The 20,397-nt window shown below is 41.6% G+C and overlaps 1 protein-coding gene across 2 annotated transcripts in view; it reads left to right on the top strand.

Moving 5' to 3' along the window:
* Positions 1-20,397, top strand: part of LOC101923722 (GTP-binding protein 10) — a 59,702-nt gene that overhangs the window by 35,537 nt on the left and 3,768 nt on the right. The window contains exons 1-6 of one of the 2 annotated variants that reach the window (XM_055805832.1): positions 11,135-11,429; positions 11,980-12,173; positions 12,263-12,354; positions 13,449-13,593; positions 16,141-16,214; positions 17,196-17,248. In XM_055805832.1, the coding sequence (XP_055661807.1) occupies positions 11,397-11,429; positions 11,980-12,173; positions 12,263-12,354; positions 13,449-13,593; positions 16,141-16,214; positions 17,196-17,248 (591 nt within the window). In that variant the 5' untranslated portion in view covers positions 11,135-11,396. Of the gene's footprint in view, positions 1-11,134; positions 11,430-11,979; positions 12,174-12,262; positions 12,355-13,448; positions 13,594-16,140; positions 16,215-17,195; positions 17,249-20,397 lie in introns of those variants that run through there. The other variant, XM_027777738.2, reaches the window with a different exon arrangement.

Here is a 20,397-nt window from a genome sequence, read left to right as displayed (position 1 = left end):
GTGGCCACAGGGTTCTGGATTATTTTTTAGTTTAAATATGCTATTACACTGCTACAGCCATCCGAGGTCCATAAACTCATGTACTCCTTTACCTCGCCTTCAGGGCTCAAGGGAATGAGACAGACAGATACCCCCCGACATAAGTCCTTTCTAAAACTTCACCTGCTAGTTACATTTCAGCAGGATTACCTGCCTCAGCATCCTCAGAGTTTATGGACATGCATTAAAGTTTCTCTTCCTTGGCTTGTTAGAAAACTGGCTCTGGGAAACAGGCAAGGATGGAAATGCTTCTCTTCTCACTCCCACTTCACCAGGCATCAGCATTTAAAGGACACACTAGCAATTCAGCCACCAAGAACAAAAGCGGCAGCCGGGAAGCCACCAACATTCTGAGCCGTTTTGATTTGATGTTTCATTCCAGCTAAGAACTAAAATGCTAAGGGCCCACTTGAACACCTCAGACAGGAGCAGAGACCAACAAGCCTCACAGAGACTCTGAACTCATAACTCCTACTATTCAGTAAAAGACAGGCGAGTTTCACAAAGGCAGTAACTAACACGCCGCGGTAGAAGTTATACTTACGGCGTTTCTGCCAGGAGGTGGAAAGCAGCAGCCTTGACACAACAGCAGTCAGCCACTTGGAGAAAAAGAAAGAAATTCATGAGAGGGCTGCGAGTGCTGGGCAGCTGCTGGATGCTCTGAGGGTGCCAGGATTACACTGCACAGGGACAGCTCTGCCACTGGCGAAGCAGCAGCAGCAGCAGCAGCGTGGACTCGGGGCAGTGGAAAGGCGGGGGGGCTGTGGCTGTGGCAGCCCCACCTCCTTCTGCAGCAGGCACCAGTGTCAGCCCAGCCTGGGCTGGGGTCCCACCTGCAGGCACTGCGCCTGTACGGCTGCCTGGCTGTGTTCGGTGAGGGGAGAGGCAGGGGGCTGTCAGAAGATGGGAAATACAGTGGATAGCAAATCTTTCTCCAAATCAGTAACACGAACGATCTCCTCATTTTATAAATCCATCAGCAATCCTGGCTGCCCACCAGAACAAGCGCCCATCAAAGACATTTCAAAATAATGGGAAACGGATGTACAGCCCAGAATTTATAGGCTTATTTATATAAGTGCATCCACTATTCCAGCTCCCTTTTTGCAGAAACTCCCCGACTTGAGATCTGTTTTACATTGTTTTTTAAGATCTCCTATAATTTGGTTGCCAGGGAGGTTTTCGATGCTATTTTACTTTTACTTGACAGCATCCCCTCCAGAGGCTGGTGCCAGAGCCAGAATTCACATCCCACACCTTCCAGCCAGCAGCAGCCCAGCTGTGCCAGCTGTTAAAAACCTGTTTTCTGATGTTTTGTTCCTGGCCAGTTATCTTCTATGCCAAGGAACTAGGCTCACATTTAGAAGAGCTCTGTTTTCTGTGAGAGACAGAAGCTTATGAAGGAGCTTAATTAGATTTCTAATTCTTTCTTTCATATGAATTCTTATGATAAACCATTGTGATGTCTCATCAGAATTCTAAGATCAAAAATAGCTTTTGTCCAGCTGCTGTAGATTTTCCACCTGTCTGTATGTTCTGGGTTAACCAAGCCAAACCCAGTACAGTATACAAAATAACTTCTATATCCTGCTAGTAAAATGAGGGTAAAACCACCATTTTAATTGACAAGAGTGTCAGGGAACCCAGAGCATTAGAATTTGTAAAAGGCCATTGATGGAAGATGATCTACTAGTGCAAAGTCTCATCCTAAGGACAAACTTCTTTCCATAAATTTGCAGTTCTGCTTCTCCCTCAGTCCTCACAGCTCCACACCCAGTGAGCTGGATTTCTGGACCCTGAGGTGTCTGTTGTGCCTAATCCAGGACAGGTTGCCCAAAACTGAATTATATAAGGGTAAGGATTATTACAGCTATTTTGTCTTGCATAATTAAAGCTTAGATTTCTCAACATGTACATTCAAATCACCTCTTAGATCACCAAGGAAAATTGATTGGGTCATATTCTAAAATGCGGATTATTTTTGAGAACTCCTCATACATTGCATACATGCTTTTTAAACTCTCCAAGGAGACTTCCTCTATCAAGGAAGGTCATCAGTCTTTCACCTTCAAAGGCACTAGAGCATATTCAAAGTCTGCCAAAGTAAAACCATCAGCAACCAACATCATTAAACTCAAAGCATTTTTGCAAATACACTAAAATTCTGTGCTTCTTTCCAGTGCGCTGGGGTTTGATGTCATTATAACTCCATAGGTATCTGCCTCTCTTTACATCACAAATTCCTACAGCTGGGATATGCAACAATAACAGTTATGAAAAATGGCAATGCCATCGAGCATGCCTCAGTTTCAGGATTCCTGTGCCCACCTCTGCACTGAAGGGCTGGATTTGAAATACTGAAGTTCTCTGCTTCATTGGTGTCTCAGTACAGCTCATCACTGTGCAAGGCAACGCCGCAGATGGGAGTGACACAACTCACTCGTGTAAGAGAGAAGCAGCAACAGGTTTATTGGTATAACACAGTGATTTAACCAAGTCTGATAGTAAATGCAACAGTGGTTTAACAAGATTCGATGGCAAGGAACGCTTCATTATTTACTGCACAGAGGGCAGAGTCAGACAAAACTGTCAGGGAGACCCTCCCACTGAGCCATGAGGTGCAGAAAGGACCCCCTGGCGTTCCGAACTCCTCCTCAGAGGGGAGATTGGATCCAGACTTGGTTTCAGACTCGGTCAGCAGTTTCTATCTAAAGGACTATACGTGCGCAATCAATCTCTTATACCACTTAGCTAAGATTCCAAAGTTTAGCTCTTAATCACCTATTAAGTCACCTATTAATGCTATTAATCACTACCGAGAATCTGTTTCGGCGAGGAATCTCGGCCTCGAGGAATCTCAGCCTTGAGGAGTATCTTGAGAGGTGTCCCTGCTCCAGGGGAGGTCCTGCCGTGCAGCCCGCTGCCATGCAGGAGAGCCCCACAGGCCCTGGGCTGTCCGTTATTTATGGAGTGGATAATTGACTCAGTCACATCTGCATACTGAATACAGGAGTCAGTTTCTTTCACACTTGGCTTGAGCTGGACCTCGACCAGCACTGTTAGGTGGGCACCTCAAATTAGCCCTTGGTTATCATGCTGTTATCTGCTCCCCCCCCCCCCCGCATCGCAACCAGACACATCCATTCTGACCCCCCAGGTGGTTATCACTTGAGCATTGCCACAGAAACAAAGGTCAGGATGGGGGGGAGCACACCGCCACACAGAAGAAGAGTTCATAACCTGAGAACTACTTCACAAGGGATGTCCCAGCCCTTTTCATATTGCATATAATGGAAGGAAGTTGTTTTACTTCCTCCTTACCTACCAAGGACTGGAAACTGCTCTTGTCAGAAGAAAAGGGCTGGGAGTTCCTGTGGCCCAGTGCCAGTGGTACCACAGTGGTACTTAAGAACAAGTGCTCCAAAAGTCATTTCTGTGACAGCCTCACAGAAATTATTACTTTGTAAAGGCTGTTGGAAGGTTTACAGCAAATGTCAGGTATCTGAGGCACTGGCACAACTTGGGCTCCCCCACAGCTTCACTCCTATTTAAAGAAAAGACGTAAAATTTCAAAAGACTACTGATCAAAGTATAATTAAAATGCTGCATCTGTCACACAGTAGAAAATCACATCACTCTGCAGCACTGTGTCCATGTAGAAATCAAACTCCACTGAACCTATACACAAAACCAGCAGCTCTCTCCAAGGCTGCATGTATAGTTTGACATCAGTAACTCTCCTGTACAAGATGTTGCCTGGAGGAACAGTCTGCTCTACAGCAGGAGAGGGCTGATGTAATTAAATGGCAGCTGCTCCTTTCTTGAATTCAAGTGTCACTCAGCAGCTCAGGACTATAATTTGAACTTTATTTTTCTGTATGGTACATTATCATATATGAAAAACAATGTACCCAGAATAATGATGTCTGAAGCACCCCAGCATGTAAAACTGATAACAGTCCTGGTTCCAGAGAACCTCCTCTCTCTGAAGGCAGGCATGCATAGCTGATGAGAACACAGGACAAATATGTAGTAAAATTGGGTCTGTTAGGGTTTCACAACATGCTTTGGTGGAGCACAACATGACAGGAACAGCCTGTCCTTTCAAGTGGAAATGTAATAATTTCTGCTATGAAGACAATACATACAGTACTTAAAGGCAAATACAACAACATTCAGAATAACTAGCTATCTTCTGGAAGCCTTTTCAGCTAAGCAAGTAAACACCATTTCAAAATCTTGTTTCAGAAAAGTAAGCCATGCTTGAACCTACACAGCTATATAGAAGAAAGCATCCAGAAAACTGGAATATAGTTACCTTATCTCTGAACTCTTTGTATCATTGAAAGGAACTAAAGCTGTATTAAATGTAATTACTCCTTGAAATTCTAAAGCAGCATTCATAACCAAGGAGATTAAACTGTTAGGAAAGCTGTACAAGGAACCTACCTTTAAGAAAGCTCCTTCTTATCACTTATCAAAATAGCTTTCAGTAAGTTTTCAAGCGAAGAAAAGCTTTTCCTCTTTTAGTTTGCTTTATGCACTATCGAATGTATTGGCATGATCAATCTCACAGTGAAACAGTCAAAATTTCAAAGACATTTAAAGGCGTGTAAAGGAGTGGGTAGTTGCACATCTGCTTGGCCACTGCAACAATTCCTTCTTGTCCGTTAATTCCCACTTAAAATATCTAGGTGTAGTAGCACAGGATACTGGTGCACATGGTGATTTCATTCTACTCCAACAGCCACTGACAGAAACCCTCAATCCTTTTTCTTCATCCTACAGATTTATTTTTACCACGCTCCTCTTGCTTTTCCTAATCTAATTAATAAATTAACCATTTTTAATCTTAAAATTAAGTATTCCCAGAGTACAATTACAGAAATCAAAGTGCTAAGGAACCTATCTTTCTTAGGAAAATACTTTCAAATAAAAAATTATTTTTAAAGTGACACCTCATCAACAGTCTTCTCTTAGGAATCTATTCAGGTGAAAATTGTTCTGAAGGCTCTTTCATATTTCACTTTCCTTTATGCTATTAGGCATCTTTGTCAGTCAAGCACTAAGGGATCACCACCTATGGGACAATGCCACCCAGAAGGAGGAACCCATTAATTTAAATTGACAGAGATCAAAATTATTGACAACCAATAACCCTGCAGGATGTTCCATGAAGTTTGTAGGACAGAAGCACCATGAAGAGAGACACTGATCATGCTTACTAGGTAAGCATTGTTATTATGATTTCTGTTTCAGGACAGGTAAGGTCAAGCAAACCCAACCTGTGACCAGCTTCATAAAATCTAAAAAGTACCTGAAAGCTACATAAAAGCTTGGGTTGCAGGTGAAAGCCCTTTAAAACCAGAGACCTTGTCCACGTACTTGGGAAAGCAGGGGTTTTTTTCAGCTAGTACCTAAATATAAATGGAATTTAGGCGAAAACTGTGTTGTGCTCTCCATTTTGCAGAGGTTCAGGAAGAATTCAAAAGATGCAGGATATACCACATGTAAACCACAAACTCCGGCACAGCTGTTTCACACAGTGAGTTTTATGACATGGGATTAAGGACAAAAGCGGCTATTTCTGTGATTTTGCGTTTTTCAATTGATAACCAAACTTAGGCAAAATAAAATGTTTCCCTCAAAATTCTTCCAACATCAATAGTTTTCCTACAGCATGAGTTTTGAACCGTTGTACTTCTGCTTATTCTTTTTATTATTGCAGTTGAGGTGCCTCCATCTAGTGGCACTTTATTGTACTGAAGAGTATATCCTTGGCATTGGTTAAATCTCTAAAAAAAATTTTAAACAAAACTGTAGAAGTAACAAATCAAATTTTTAGAACATCTGGACCTTGGATATGTTGGTGTAGTTAGTTCTTTCAGCTACAAAGGCCTTTATGCCAGCTTCCCAGCATTGCTATGAACCATTGTGTGCATGTTTAGAAAGTCAAAGAAATAAAATGTACTTGTATTTAATTATTTCAACTCCGCTTGAAAATAAAGCTATGTTGCTAAAATATTTCAGCTTAATTTAAAAATATTTCCATCGTAGTTAGCTCTTCTCTAGGCTAAGAAAACCAGCACATAAAGTACAAATTTAAAAAAACCCTGCTGCTGGATGCTTTAAAATTGTAGACAGAGATTTTATGGCTGCTGCTTCTTAGAGTTGATGACAGCACACTACCTAGTGATTTATATCATGAGAGAAAAGAAACAGAGTTGTAGAACCATGATTTGATGTAGCAGTACCCTTGTGATTTTCAAGCAATCATATACAAGTATGTGAATTACACAATAAGAACAGAAAGAGCAGGAACTGAAACATTATTTAGTATGAAACTCAGCGTATGCATTGGCTACATATAAATCAGTCTAGAAAGCTTTAAAATGTTATCAGCCTTCTGTATGGCTGAGTTATAGATACCTCTGTGACTACACATCTGCACACTCTTACGTAAACAGGATTCAACTGAAAAAACAAATTGAGTCACCCTCTGCATCACTGATCAGCTGCGTCTGAAACAAAGGAATAAGAGCATCATGTTCTACAGCCCTGTTACTTTGGTTCAAGTATGGCACACCCGCTAGTGACTGAATTGCCAACGCAAAACAAAATGAAAAGCTGATAAGAATCAGTGCTGACCTGGAAAAACAGAGAGTCTCTTCAGGTGACCAGATTTATTTTTGAAGCCAAGTAAACAAACCTTCTAAATATCCTCAAACTTCAGAGTTTTAAATGGTTCAGTTTCAGTAATTTTTAGCATCTTATATGTGTGATCATGTACTTACTGGTATAAAAGGTTCCAGAGAATGCAAAATGGCACATTTCAAATTAAATGTTGCTCATTTCCCTGCTGGTATGAGTTGTTGGCAGGGGCTTGCTCAGTGCTGAAATAAATCTAGTATTATGTCAACAGATTTAACACCTTCAACTCAAGCATACATAGGAGACTAGTTTTTCTGTCTTTCTCTTTTTCGAGGTTGAGTTTGGACTGATTACTTGAGTTGAATTAACATTAGTAGTTCTAGCATCTCTGAACCAGTCTACACGTTAGCCTGTTGTTGGACCGGACCTCTTGCTGTGTGTTAAGGAAGTTCAGCACACTGAATATAAGGCTTTGATAAGTCAACAAGCTACAGACCCAGCTGCTCTCAGTCACAACAATTCAACAGTACTACATTCAAACTGTTTGCACCACAAAAACAGAACAAAGCACGAAAACAGGAGGTAATTTGGCCTATACTTGTATCGGTATCCAAGGAGAGCTCAGGGCCTATGACTTGATCCTTTAAGAACTTTGCTGATAACCTCCTTGCCATCTGCAACTTCCCTGCACTTTTTTTGTCTCACTTAAAAGTTCTTTTGCTCATCTCCTTTTTTCTATTCTTTCCTATCTAATGCCAACATCGTATGCTTTACTGAAGTCACAGTAGCACAACCTAACTTTTGCATATATAAAGATTTCTGAATCTTGCCTACTATTCAGATTGGACTGACAAGTCCTTCCCACATTACGAACCATAAATCTGGACAAAATGTTCTGCTGTTTGTATATGAATTGGCATGGTAACACAGAACAGAAAGGTCCACCTGAATGATAGGGCCTAGTTCCCTGCCACTATGGAAAGCTCTGTTGTATAATTGTCTCATAAATTTATCAAGCCCCATGCTAAAAGCAGGTATATTTTTGCTCCCACTAATTCCACAGCAAAGCTGCTTCAAAATTTGATCGTTGTAATGACTAGAAACATTCTTCTAATCGTCAGATATATTAATGAATAGTACATATCTGTTTGTACTTGTGTCAACATTGCCCTGCAAATTTAATGGTTTAAATCCTTCATGTTTACTTGCCTGATATATTTATAGACAGCACTCATATCTCCTCTGTTTTTGTTTTATTGAGGTAAACAAGCTTAGCCATCCTAAAAACTGTTTGTACAAAAGGCTCTCAAGCTCCCTGATGATGCACCTAACCTCCCTCTTTCCCTCTTTCAGTTCAACCTTAGCTCAGCTGTAGAACAATTAACCAGAAGTTTTCATAGTACCCCAAGTGAGATTTAATCAGGGCCCTAAAAAATGAGATTAATACCTCCCCACTTCAAATGAAATACACCTCCTGAGATACTCTCTGTACTTACACAGATTCCTAAGTATTTATCTTTACCAAACTTCATCAGAATGCTCTTACTTTTTGTAGGAGATTTGATAAAATTGTATCGAATAAGAGAACCCTAAAGCCAACACTTTAAGCCTGACATCTTCCTTTTCAACCTTATTTGTGGCTATCTCACTTTATGACATCTGTCATCCTAACCCCCACATTCTCATTCCTTCCTGGGTGATACCAAATCAAAGGTTTATCAATAGGGTATTAATACAGAAAATCTGAGCTTTTCCAAAGCTTTGCATGAGACTGAGATGAGGCTTTGGGGTCTGTGGTTAGCTAGTATTGCAATTAAGTTACAGCGGTCAGGAAATAACACAAGACAAAATAGCAAGCAGCAAAAAGCTTTACCATCGGTCAAACTCTACTATCCATGCTGTTTTGCCATCCTTCAGAGGCCAGACCACACTCCTCTTTGACTCTGTTTCGTATGGGTTTCTCTCTCACACTCCTCAGAGCTATTTAACCACTTTGCTGTAGGATCATAGCTGCACATGGTCAAAGCAAGGCCACAGCTGCGTATTATCAACGTCAATCAACCCACTGTCTTCGTTCCCCTGCAAGCTAGGTCACTTCTTTTTCAACAATAAGCAATTACAGTCCAAGTTCAGCCCACCTAACTTCAAAGACTTGACAGAGAGAGACACTGGGATCCACAGGGAGCCATTCATGATGTGGCTTGTCTTCTGGAGAGACCTCTTGCCACCGAGTACAGAAAGAGTCTCAGTCAACAAGCCCCTCAGCAAGGACCCCTCAGTTAAATGCCTCAAGTACAAGGCCAGACCCATGTTTGCTATTTTCCAGTCATAACATTCTTAATAGATCTGTTCAAAACACTCGCTGGTAGATTTTACACACCAGCTATTTCAGAACTGCAGATGTAGTCCCCACGATCTGAAAGAATGACATGGAGTTTTGCAGGGTTTGCTGCTCTAACAATTTCTGCTCTGCCATTCACGTGATCCATCTTGCATCTCTCCACGTGGTGAAACTGCTTTGTCACTGAGGAAGGGGATACTTTGAATCCGAGGGATTGTAGACTCACTAGATAACAGTCACGTCTTCTCCTGTTCTCCCATCTGTATCACTGAAAAATCTCATGCTCTAAAAATTCTGTAACAGCATGATACAAGCATGTCCAGTTGGTAGAAATTAAAAGTATTTTTAGCTGAAACAGAATATGTAGTTGAATAGTAAAAATAACATGGAACAGTGGAAAAAACGGGTTAGTAATAGCAGAGTGAAAAGCTTTCGAACGTTCTTTTTCTGTACATGTAGGTGGAAAGAAAAGGTTCATAAAGGGGACTAAGGCCTTCTAAAAATATTACTAAAAAATCCCATGGAATATGACACTTCAGACACACACACACAAAAACATTTCATACGGTGGTATCTTGTAAAATTGTATTCAATTGAAGTACGCTACTATTTTATTCATTCATGAAGACCATCAGAAATAATCGTTCTGAATGACAGCCACTCTTCTTCTGTACCTTCTTCTGAGCAGCCCAGTTGCAAAGTAAACAGTTTGCTTTTGTAAGTCAGAGAGAAGTGTGGGTCAACTGAAAAGCATGGGATTAGGAATTTGGTTTTTTTATTCATTCTTCCCTGACTACTTATAAAAATAATTATTTTCCTAATTTATGTCTAAAATTTTAGCACATTGAAGGTTCCTTTGCCCTAATTAACCAATGACTACATAGAACTATATATAGGTAGGTCTTTTAAATGTAGGTTTGCCCTAACTTTTACAGTGTACAAAATAAAGCAAAATTACAGCAAACATTAAGACCAAACAATAATATGCAGAAGAATCAAAACATGTAACTATTATTTTGCAAATGTTTGCAAATCCAGTTTCCAAATCTTGTGTCCTAGGCCATGAAGCAACTATGACCAACCAACCAAACAAACCAAATTTACATTCTTAAAATGGCACTGGACAACACTCACATGTTGTGATACACCCTGGATACTGCTTACATGTTCCGTGGGGCCATTTAGCATGTATATGGCACACCACTGTTTTCTAAACTGTTTTAATTATCTAACAGATAAAATCCATTGTTGAACATATTTCTAGTATTAAATTACTCTAAATGGTAATGATTCTTCTCAAGTAGCTAAGTGCAACTGGCAACGTATGAGCTTGTGGAAAGGCTGTCAGGATCAGAAGTGTACTTATTTTTCATGAGGATTTGTGCTTTTAAAAATCCCCACTGAAAATACGCTCAAAATGTCTGGAAACTACTTACCTACAAAATAAGGAATTGTGAAAGAACTAACGTGAGGGCATTTCTTCCCCAGTTTTACCCTTCTGACCTTACTAACGTTGTGATTTACAAAATAATTTCTCATCTGTGACCATTTACAAGACGCACAGCGCTGTAAGCCTTATCAAAGCCATGTACTTTCAACACGGTGTTCCTTAGCCTTACAATTAGCATCGTTTAGAAGTCAGGTCCCGATTTCTTGAGGGACTGCACGTTCGCAATGTGACCGGCAAGCCTTACGGGGCCCAACCGCCTGCGCAAAGCCAACAGGTCACTCGTGGGCACTCAGCTCCCCGGGAGAGCGCGCTGCTGGAGACCGCGCATCGTGGATTCATGGAATCGTTTAGGCTGGCACAGGCCTGGCGGCTCCGGCAGCTGGGGCCCGGCTCCCCGCCGCTGCCCCCGGGCCACCCTCGCCCCGACGGGCCCTACAGCGCGGGGCGGCCGGGAATGCGCGGAGGGCGGGCGGGGCGGGAGCGGAGCCCGCAGGTGGGCGCGAGCCGGGCCCGGCCCTTGCCGCGCCCACGGCCCCGCCCCGCCCCGCCCCGCCCGGGCACGGCCCCGCCCTGCCCCGCCCCGCCCCGCCAGGGCACGGCCCACGGCCCCGCCCCGCCAGGGCACGGCCGCGGGCGGGAAGGGCCGCGCGTGCGCACCTGCGCGGGACAGGGCCCCGCCGAGCCTCTCACGGCGGCGGGCGCTGAGGGCGGAGCGGGGGCGGCTGTTCGCTGCACGCCGCGCTGCCGCAGCCCGTAGCCGGGCGGGCCCGGGCGCTCTCACCGCCCGCCTGCCCTCCTGCCCCGTGGTTTCCGCACAGATCCCTCGGGCCCGGGCCCGCCCGCGCCGCGCCTCAGGGCCCGTCCCTCCCGCCGCCGCTGCAGGCCGGGCCCGGGCGTGAGGCGGCGGCTGCCGCCATGGTGCGGTGTGGGGGGGCGGTGCTGCGGAAGGTCAGTGCGGGCGGCGCGGGGAGCGGGACGGGCCCCGCGTTATAGCAGGCCTGTGCGGGTAGGGCTCGGGCGGCGCAAGGGCTGGCGGGGACACGCGGTCCCGGTGCCGGCCTCCCCGGGGCGGGCTGGCGGGTGGCCCCGCGGTCACGTCCCCGGCCGCTGCCCGCTTCCCTTCCCTCGGGCGCACCCGCGGCCCCCGGCGGCTTGCGGGCACAGCGCTGCCCGCGCTCCCCAGGTGCCGCTCCGTGAAGCGGCCCCGCAGGAGGCGGCGGGCGCCGCGGCCCTGGCGTGCTGTGCCCGGGGGCGCCGGGCCCCAAGCGGCCGTGCCTCGCCCCCTCCCCGCCGGCCGCTCCGCCGGGCCTCAGGGGTCGCAGCCGGGGGGAACGTGCCAGGCGTTTGGCTCATTAGGAGAGGGTTGGGAGAGTTGCATGTCCGTTTTCTGAACTTTGGTTATTGCCATCAGAGTTCTCTCGGAGCAGTGATGCACACGTTTCTACAAAACGAAATGTAAACAAAATGTAATACTGATATGAAACCGTTGTTTTGTTAGTTTGGCAACTTCATAGACAACTTACGGGTCTATGTGAGAGGAGGAACTGGTGGAATGGGTTATCCTCGTCTAGGCGGGGAAGGAGGAAGAGGCGGTGATGTCTGGTTTGTCGCCCGAGAAAGAACTACCTTAAAAAGCATTAGGGACAGGTATCCCCAGAAGCGATTTATAGCAGGAGCAGGAGCCAACAGCAGGTAAGAGTCTGATGGAAGTTGTTGTGTATGTCTTTTCCAGAAAGCAAAGTGTCATCTTAAGTTACTAAACCTGGTTTAATTTCTCCCAGTGTTCAAGCACTAAAAGGTGAAAAAGGAAAAGATTGTGAAGTTCATGTGCCTGTGGGAATTTCGGTTCTTTGTGATGATGGCAAGCAGATTGGTAAGAACTTTTTCTTTGCTTTAATGTACGTAGTAAATACTGTCATATTTATTGATAGTATCTATCAGACATAATGCTGGGGTGTTCTAAGGTTATGCATCTTGCAAAATACGCCTGTGTTTTCCTTTGTTTGGACAAAGAGTTGACAAAAAGTACACTGTAGAAGCTGTTGGCAAGGCAAGGACCCCTTCCAGAAATTAGTAGTAGTTGGTTTGTATCGCTGTATGCAGCAGGAAGAAAATTGCCCTTGCAAACAAGCGTTGAAAGGCTGGAATCCATACTGATCCTTCACAGAATCACTGATGATCTTACAAGTTATGTGTCCGCTCGGGCAAGTGTCTGCAGCTTTACTGAATTATGATATTGCTTAAAAGATAAAGATCCTTGCTGAGTGTCAACATTTAAGGTTATCTAAAATACTTACCTGTTTTTTACTCTTCTTTCAAAGAAAGTGGTACTTGATAGTAACCAGGAAGATCTCTTTCAATACAGTGCTCTTGGACTAGCTTCCAGTGTTTCCTTGGCAGTTTCTCAGAGTTTTTCTTCTCATACTACTCAGAGTTCAAACTAAATTCACAAATTACTCTGATTTGCCTATTTAATAAAATTGGATGTACAGCAAGAACTGTTTGTGGTGTAGGCATGTCAATGCCTAAAGGTACTCATTAATTACATACTCATATGTTGCAGTTTTCTCTTTTTTAACTGTTCTAACATTCTAACCCAAAGGGAGATAATATAGCCTGCATCTTAATGAAAAAATACAGATCATCTGAAGAGTTTGCTGTAGCCACATCTCTATTGATGCAGATTTTTTCCTTGCATTCTTGAATTCAAGTATTGGAGGCTTCAGAACTGCCATCTTGACCATAGTATGCCTTCCTGTACTTAGCACTGTTCTTGAAATGGCTAACTGTATGACAGAGGGGAATACGGGGTGTGATTGCTTTCATTTGTTTCCAAGGAAGGAAAAATACCATGACCCTGAGTGTGCACCTTTTGCAAGGAAGCATACAGCAGATAAAGATTCAAGTGGAAAGTCGCCAGCGAACTACAGCAGGGGATTATTTTTTCACTAGTGAATTTGTTTTCAGGAGAGCTTAATGCAGCAGGAGAGAGACTCCTAGCAGCTCGTGGAGGTCTTGGAGGCTCTTTGGCCACAAACTTCCTGCCTTGCAAAGGTCAGAGGCGAACTGTTCGTCTTGATTTGAAGCTTATAGCAGATGTTGGCTTAGTTGGGTAAGTATTGTAGCTTGAGAACTGATACTAGAAAACAAAATAGTAAATTTCAAATGGGATTTCAAAGAGATTTGAGAGTTTGGAGGATGAGCTTTACTGTACCATTTGCATTGCCACTTAAATTACTTACAGTTTGCAAAAATCAGATACAGTTTAAACCTATTAAAACTAATCTAAAAACTTTGAAAGCGTTGGTGATGCTTTTGTGGGTGAAGGCTTCATTAATCAGGGTAATATATAATTTTTAATACAATTTAATTTAGCAATTATCAAAATAGTATTAGTATTAAGTAAGTAGGAGGTGCAAAACAGAGCTAAGAACACTATACATACTGCATCTTCAACTTTATGGTACTGGCACAAGCGGATCCTTTCAGTAGTAGTTTTATAGAGTTTCAAAGGCTACGTAACCTACTCTCCCAAATAAACAGCCTGGAACACTGAAAAGAAATAAATTACAAACTAGAACAGTAGTTCTTGCATTTCAATGTTGCTGCTTTATAACAATACAGAAAAATATATTTTTAAAGCTTTCAACAAACTACAGTTGTAAAGGTATAGGTCTACTCAGCATCTACTACCACCCTCCCCCTACTGCCGTGTGGTCCTTATTAATAAAAACCATAGGAAATGTAAAATGAAAAGGAGTTTGATGTGGAAATAGTCTAAGTGGTATATACCATTGAAGAATGGAAACTTGAAGACAGCATAGTTTTATATCTACATTTTTCTTTTTTTGCTTATTAGAAATAATCCTGCTAATAGCAGATTTATCTGAAGTCATACAATTTTCAAGTGGTCTTTAGTAATTACAATAGAGATTTTTTTCTTGTTTTAGTGTGTGAAAACATAGCAGTTTTATGACACTAGTGCTTTAATCTTGCATTTTGGCTTGTATTTTAGCTGCCAGTTTCCCTTTAAAATTGATGAAAAGAACATCGATTGATTAGAAGAGCATGTTATTTTCTTTTGAGAGTATGAATCAGCCTCTGATGGTTCATGGTTGTACTTTGATCTCTTTGTGTTTGTTATTTTAACTTCAGTAGAGACACAAGTGGTTTGCTTGATCAGGTAAAAAACATATAGACCTGAGAAAAACCCATCAAGTTTGGGTACAGGCTGTGATGTGTAGTATAGATTGTAATTTAAACTTCAAAGAGCATATTGTATCTCAGTGGAAACAAAATACTCACTTGAGGAGATGACCAGAATAACCTTCCAGAATGTCTTTAAGGCACCTTTCAACATCAGAGCGCATTAGAACTACCCTTGATAGCAAAAGTGAATTTTTCTGGGTTTGTTGTTGTTTAAGAAAGCCCCATATACAACCCCTTTATAAAGCCCCTTAATCTAGTATTAGTCTTGGTTTTTATTAACTCATGTTCTTACTAGTTGTCCCAGTTAAAAGGTCATGATTCTGCATATAGTCAAGTGGAGGGTGTATGGTTCCCTGTGTGACACATGCCTTTGTATCTTGTGGCCAGCATTCAGTTGCCTATAGAAAGTTTTCTTTGATCATAGTTGCACTGAAATGGTGTGCTGTATCTGTGAATTTGACTGGAACACAAGTCTTGTGTGGTCTTCCCTATGGAGCGGGATGCTATGAATAAGGGCTATAGTCTATCCTTTGATGTCAACATTAGCTTCATCGTGACCAAAGCTACTGTGTCTTTCACAGCTCAGATTAATCTTTAAAATAGGCATGTGATATAATTTCAGTTTCAAATTGGGTTTCCATTTCAATTTGTTGATGTATTCTGTGAAGAAGTTTTTATAAAAACTACCTTACGCCTTAAGGAACATTTTTGCTGTGGTATACAGGTGTAGCTATCCCTTGTAAAGGGAGAAGGTTTCAATACTCAGGTCTGTGCAGACCAGCTCCTAGGGCTTCACTTGCATTCTTTTTGGTTTACTTGGTAACAAAGCAGGTTAGTCCTGATTTCAGGATCCCTCATATAACTTTGTTGCCTTAAAAACACACAAATCGTGCAGGTATGTGTCTATATGCACAAAGCCTCTCACAGAGTTCGCATATGCTCTGCTGCATTTGCTAAACTGTAGCATAGACATTGTTGGAACTTAAGTTGTAGACTGTTTCATTAGCCATGATTTGTATACCAAAAGACTGTAAATCGGTCTGGTAAGATGTGTTTTCGTGAGAGATCTTTAGAATGTAAAGATAATGTACAAAATTAGCAATAGCATGTGAATATTGAATTCAAGGAAACCTGGATGCTTATGCTGTATTGCTGTCCGAATTACATTGAAAGATTTCCCTTAAATGTATTGCATATTTACATACCTCTCTGGCCTGCATCCTTGGGAGGCATCTTGGGAAGATTTAGAAAAATTGTTCAGAATTGATTAAGAAAAATCATAATGATCTGGGTCTTGTTGTTTTCTTACAAAAAAAGGTGAGTAAATGAGTCTACAAAAATTAGTTGATAGCATTGAATTTGACTAAGGTAATATAGTGTATTTGGTAATAAGATATACAGGAATCACATATGTGTTTATTCAATGTATAAATCCTGACTTTCCTTCTAGGTTTCCAAATGCGGGAAAATCATCTGTGTTAAGCAAGATTTCTCATGCCAAACCTGAGATTGCAAATTATGCATGTAAGTTTATACTCTTATTTTTAGAGCAGTAATATTTCATGAGAGCAAGAAGTCTTTTCTCTGACTTGGTTTGCAGGTTTATAATAAAGAATAGGGTATAACTATGTTGTCTGCTAAATATGTCACACAGATTTTTAATTATAAGAAATACTGAAAAAAACTTGGTGTTTCAGTGTCCAGTTCCTTTAACCACCTCAGTTTTTCATGTGTGCACACTCATAGTGCTTCAGCCTGTTGATACAGGGTCTCTATAACATTTATTTTAGTCTCGGCCTGTTTTACTGCATCTGAGACACTCTGTGGTGTGTAATACCTTCAGTCTACTGAATATGCACTACTAAGTAAGTTCCGTTGTATAAACATCTTGTGTGCTGTGGAAATAGCTACCACCTGTTCTTGCAACAGGGTAGGATTTTGGGTTTGAATCTGCCCACTGAAAAATGGATAGAACAATGTTGTTATTTTTCTATCAATAAATCAGGATTAGTTGCCTGATTATTCTTTAATTAAAAAGCAAGAGTACAAGTACTGATAATTCCTACTGACTTTCTTGTGCTACTCCTGGTTTTCTAAAGTCTTTTTATATTTTTTCCTCAGTTTGAAGTCCTGTCTCACTTTGCCTTTCGTTATTTTTCCCTACTTGGAAGCTATTTCATAATCTAGGTAGTGATCTTTGTCTGAGACTTCTCTAGCTCCTTTAGTCCCTTTTGGGGATGATGGGAACAGAATTGCAGACAGCGCCAAGTTTTGGTGAACCACTGGTTTTTTGAGCGGTCTCATCTCTCATTTTGCTTTTCCATTATTCCTTTTCCAGTGATTCTTAGTATCCCATTTGCCTTATTTTCTTTTGCTACTGAACATTTGTTTCATTTAAATATGAGGTGAGAAAGTCCTGCAACATCTAAATGCTTTGTTAAATTAACGTATTTTAAAAATGTTAAAACCAGTTATTTTCCTCCCCTCCTTTTTCCCTTGTCATAGTTACAACTATACAGCCTGAACTAGGAAAGATCATGTATGCAGATTATAAGCAGGTTGGTATAAAAGTTTATTCTGGTTGTTCAATAAAGTTCTATATAATGATTAGTTATGTTGCTTAACATAATTTCAGAAAGAAAAATTAAACTTGTAGGTTTTTTTCATATGTGTGTCTATAATGTATACATGCAAAATACAGTTACAGGGACTTAATGAAAGTTGTGAAGAAAGTACTGGTTTTGTGCAGTAGTGAAAACAGAGCTTTATAGACAGATACAGTAATATGATGTCGAGCTGATTCCAGGTCAACGTAATAAATGGCTTCTCATTTTTGCTTCTCTTATTGCTGTGTCTCTAATCCTGCTTTATAATCTTAGAGTTATGAGTTTATGTCTGGAATTGAGATTGCTGTGTTCTAGTATACTTTTGAAAAGGTTAGGACTTTAAAAAAATAATTGTTTCAGAGATTAACCTGTTTGTTCTTTTAAAAAAGAGGCAAATTTTCTGCAACTTGGCTATACAGAGCGCTCTGGAGTGAGTGAGTCACTTTCAGAATGGATTTTAAACAGTGGGAAATTTGTCCAATAGCTGCAGATATGCAGTAGTGAATGGCAGGGAATTTAGTGATACAACCCAGTTACTGTAACTTACTGTTCTGGCTTTCTGGGTTGGCTGCTCCAGCTTCCTTTTGTGGTTTGGTTTGGGTTTTGTGTTTTGGTTTTTTGTTTGGTTTGTTGGGTTGCTTTCTAAAAAACTAAAATAGTATGAAGTGACAGTGATTACCTGAACAGCCAGGAATAGTGCACTGCCTGAGAGCTGAGGTACCTGGGTCCAGTTCCTTTTTGTGGTGGTCTGTAGCTCTGGAGAACTGGTGGAGCTACTGCCCTACCTCCTTAATTTTTGTGGGCACAATTCCAGCCAGCTTCTTCAGGTAAAATTGTCATAGTTGCGTGGTGCCTGGAATCCTTTCTACAGTATCCACTGGCAGGAAAACCAACAGTAAATGAGACTCCTACTAATAAATTTTGGACCCCACGTTCATGTAAGGTTACAGCAAACATTGATCTCTCAAAATTGAATCTTCTTTGATGTTCTTTTGTTTTGTTTTTGAAGTACATGATACATGCGGTACTGGATTCATCACTCCCAAGATAAAAGGTGACTCATAAAAGAGTTTCAGATGAGTTAACCAGAAAAGCATACCTCTCAGATGTGAAAAGACAGAGAATTCTTCTTTTCACTTTCAGAAGCAATGATCTTAGGGGGATTCAGGAGCTCATGATCGATGTATCAGCTTCTAACCAGAAATGGAAATCTTCATTTAACAAACTTCTAACAAAACTGTGTATTAAAGGAAGTAAGTCTAGTTTGTCAGATTCCCTGTAGATATGCACACATCTAAGATAAATGTTTTGTATATTCATTTTACCTGCTACTTTAGGGTAACTTATCCTAGAAAGCTGCTGCAAGTAACAGGATTGTTTATACCCTTTTGCAAAAGCTATCTACCAGTCATGAGTCAGGACCTCTTGCTCTTACTGGTACATCTTGCTCCAGCAGGAGAACTGCTTGCACTCCTGGCTTTTTTTTCTGCAGTCTATTTCATATCATAGCCAATGACCCTTGTTGACAAGTTTCTGCAGTGGTTTTTAGACTGCAGTGTTGGGTTCTAGATAAGAACTATATGGACAAAATGTCTCTTCTAAAATCAGTGGAACCTGTGATTGTGATCACAGGGAACATCTGTGAGTAAGGGCAAGTACTTCAGCTCTCAGTATTGCAGCTGCTGGAAACAACAATGTAAGCAATTGGAGCAATAGTTGAGGTGACTGTCCTGTACTGCTCAGGAGAAAGGCTCATTATATCTTCTTTTTTTCCTACAGAATATTGGTGTTTTTTAGGAAATACGTAGCAATTTGCTTATCTTAGTACATTATAAAGAAGAAAATACATACAAGTTATCTGGTGCCACCTGTCCTTACTGCTTGGAAAACAAAGAGACACAAAAGTAGAGGGTCCGAGTATGAGTCTGGGTTCGGGTCTTAGTACCAGATCACAGAAACTAGCAGAAGCATTTACATTTTCTACCAGAATATCTGAACCAAGTGCTGTTTTGAGAGAATGTGAGTTTCTTTACAAACTCCAGAAAAAATATTATTTGAAAGAGAGATAAAGTTGTGGAAGAAGGTGATGATGACAATGGTACTACAGCACCCAAATGCATCACACCAGGAAGTGGATGTTTCTGTTCTAGGTATCTAGTTACCCTCTTCCTGTTTCAGTTACTCTCTCCCTGTTTCTAGTTACAAGTCTGCAGTTCATCCAGCTGTACCTCATGTCCCTGTAGATGGAAAATTCTGAAGAAAGCCTTAAAATATTTAGGAAATGCGTAATGGTTAAGACTTAGTATGACACCTGAGGGGAGTGTAACTTGCTCATAGCATAAAGCCCCCTTCTGCAGTGGGTAGCACAATGGAAATGTTACCATGTGCTGGCTTTGAGTATTGTTTAATTGTATCCCTTTGCTGTCTAAATGGCTATTAGATAGATTTGAAGACCTTACTTTTGCTCTTCTTTGCTTCACTGTCTTAGCTTTCTGTGAGTTACTGAGCAGATTAACTGGGGGTTTCAGCATTCTGCTCTTTTTTCGGTTTGTCTTGGCACTTCTTTAGAACTGAGTACAGTACTCGCAGTCAGCAGAGAAAATGACAAGTTCCCCGTCCATTATGGCAGTCTTTGCTGAGCTCTGGTTGGACGCTGATGTACTAATCAAAATCTCATTTCAGTTGAAGAGCAGAACACACGTTCTTGGAGCTTCTCACACTCAGGGGGACAATGTTAAGTAGGTTTGCATTTGGAATAATGATCCTCCGTAGCCACAAGGAACAGACGCTATTTTCAAGTGACAGTGTGAACTCTATACAAACATGATAGTCTAATCTTCCTGCCTTTCAGAACCTGTTTTATTCTCGGGTTATAGATGAATTTTGCAAGATGTCTTCCGAGGTGTTACTGCCCTCTGTTTTCTACTTTCCAGACAGCTATAAATAAATAGATGGGGCAATGGAGGAGCGCAGTGTCTCTGTAACAGTAGCATTTTGTTTAAATCTGTTTCTGATGATAGATTCTAAATGTACTGAAACAATGCATGCTGCTGGAGAGCTGATCCAACATAATTCCAAGGAATACATGTAGTTTTAAAAGG

Source organism: Falco peregrinus, chromosome 5, assembly GCF_023634155.1.
Source record: "Falco peregrinus isolate bFalPer1 chromosome 5, bFalPer1.pri, whole genome shotgun sequence".
Taxonomy (NCBI): Eukaryota; Metazoa; Chordata; class Aves; order Falconiformes; family Falconidae; genus Falco; species Falco peregrinus.
Note: the sequence above shows the minus strand (reverse complement) of the source record. Positions and strands in the feature narration are given on the sequence as shown.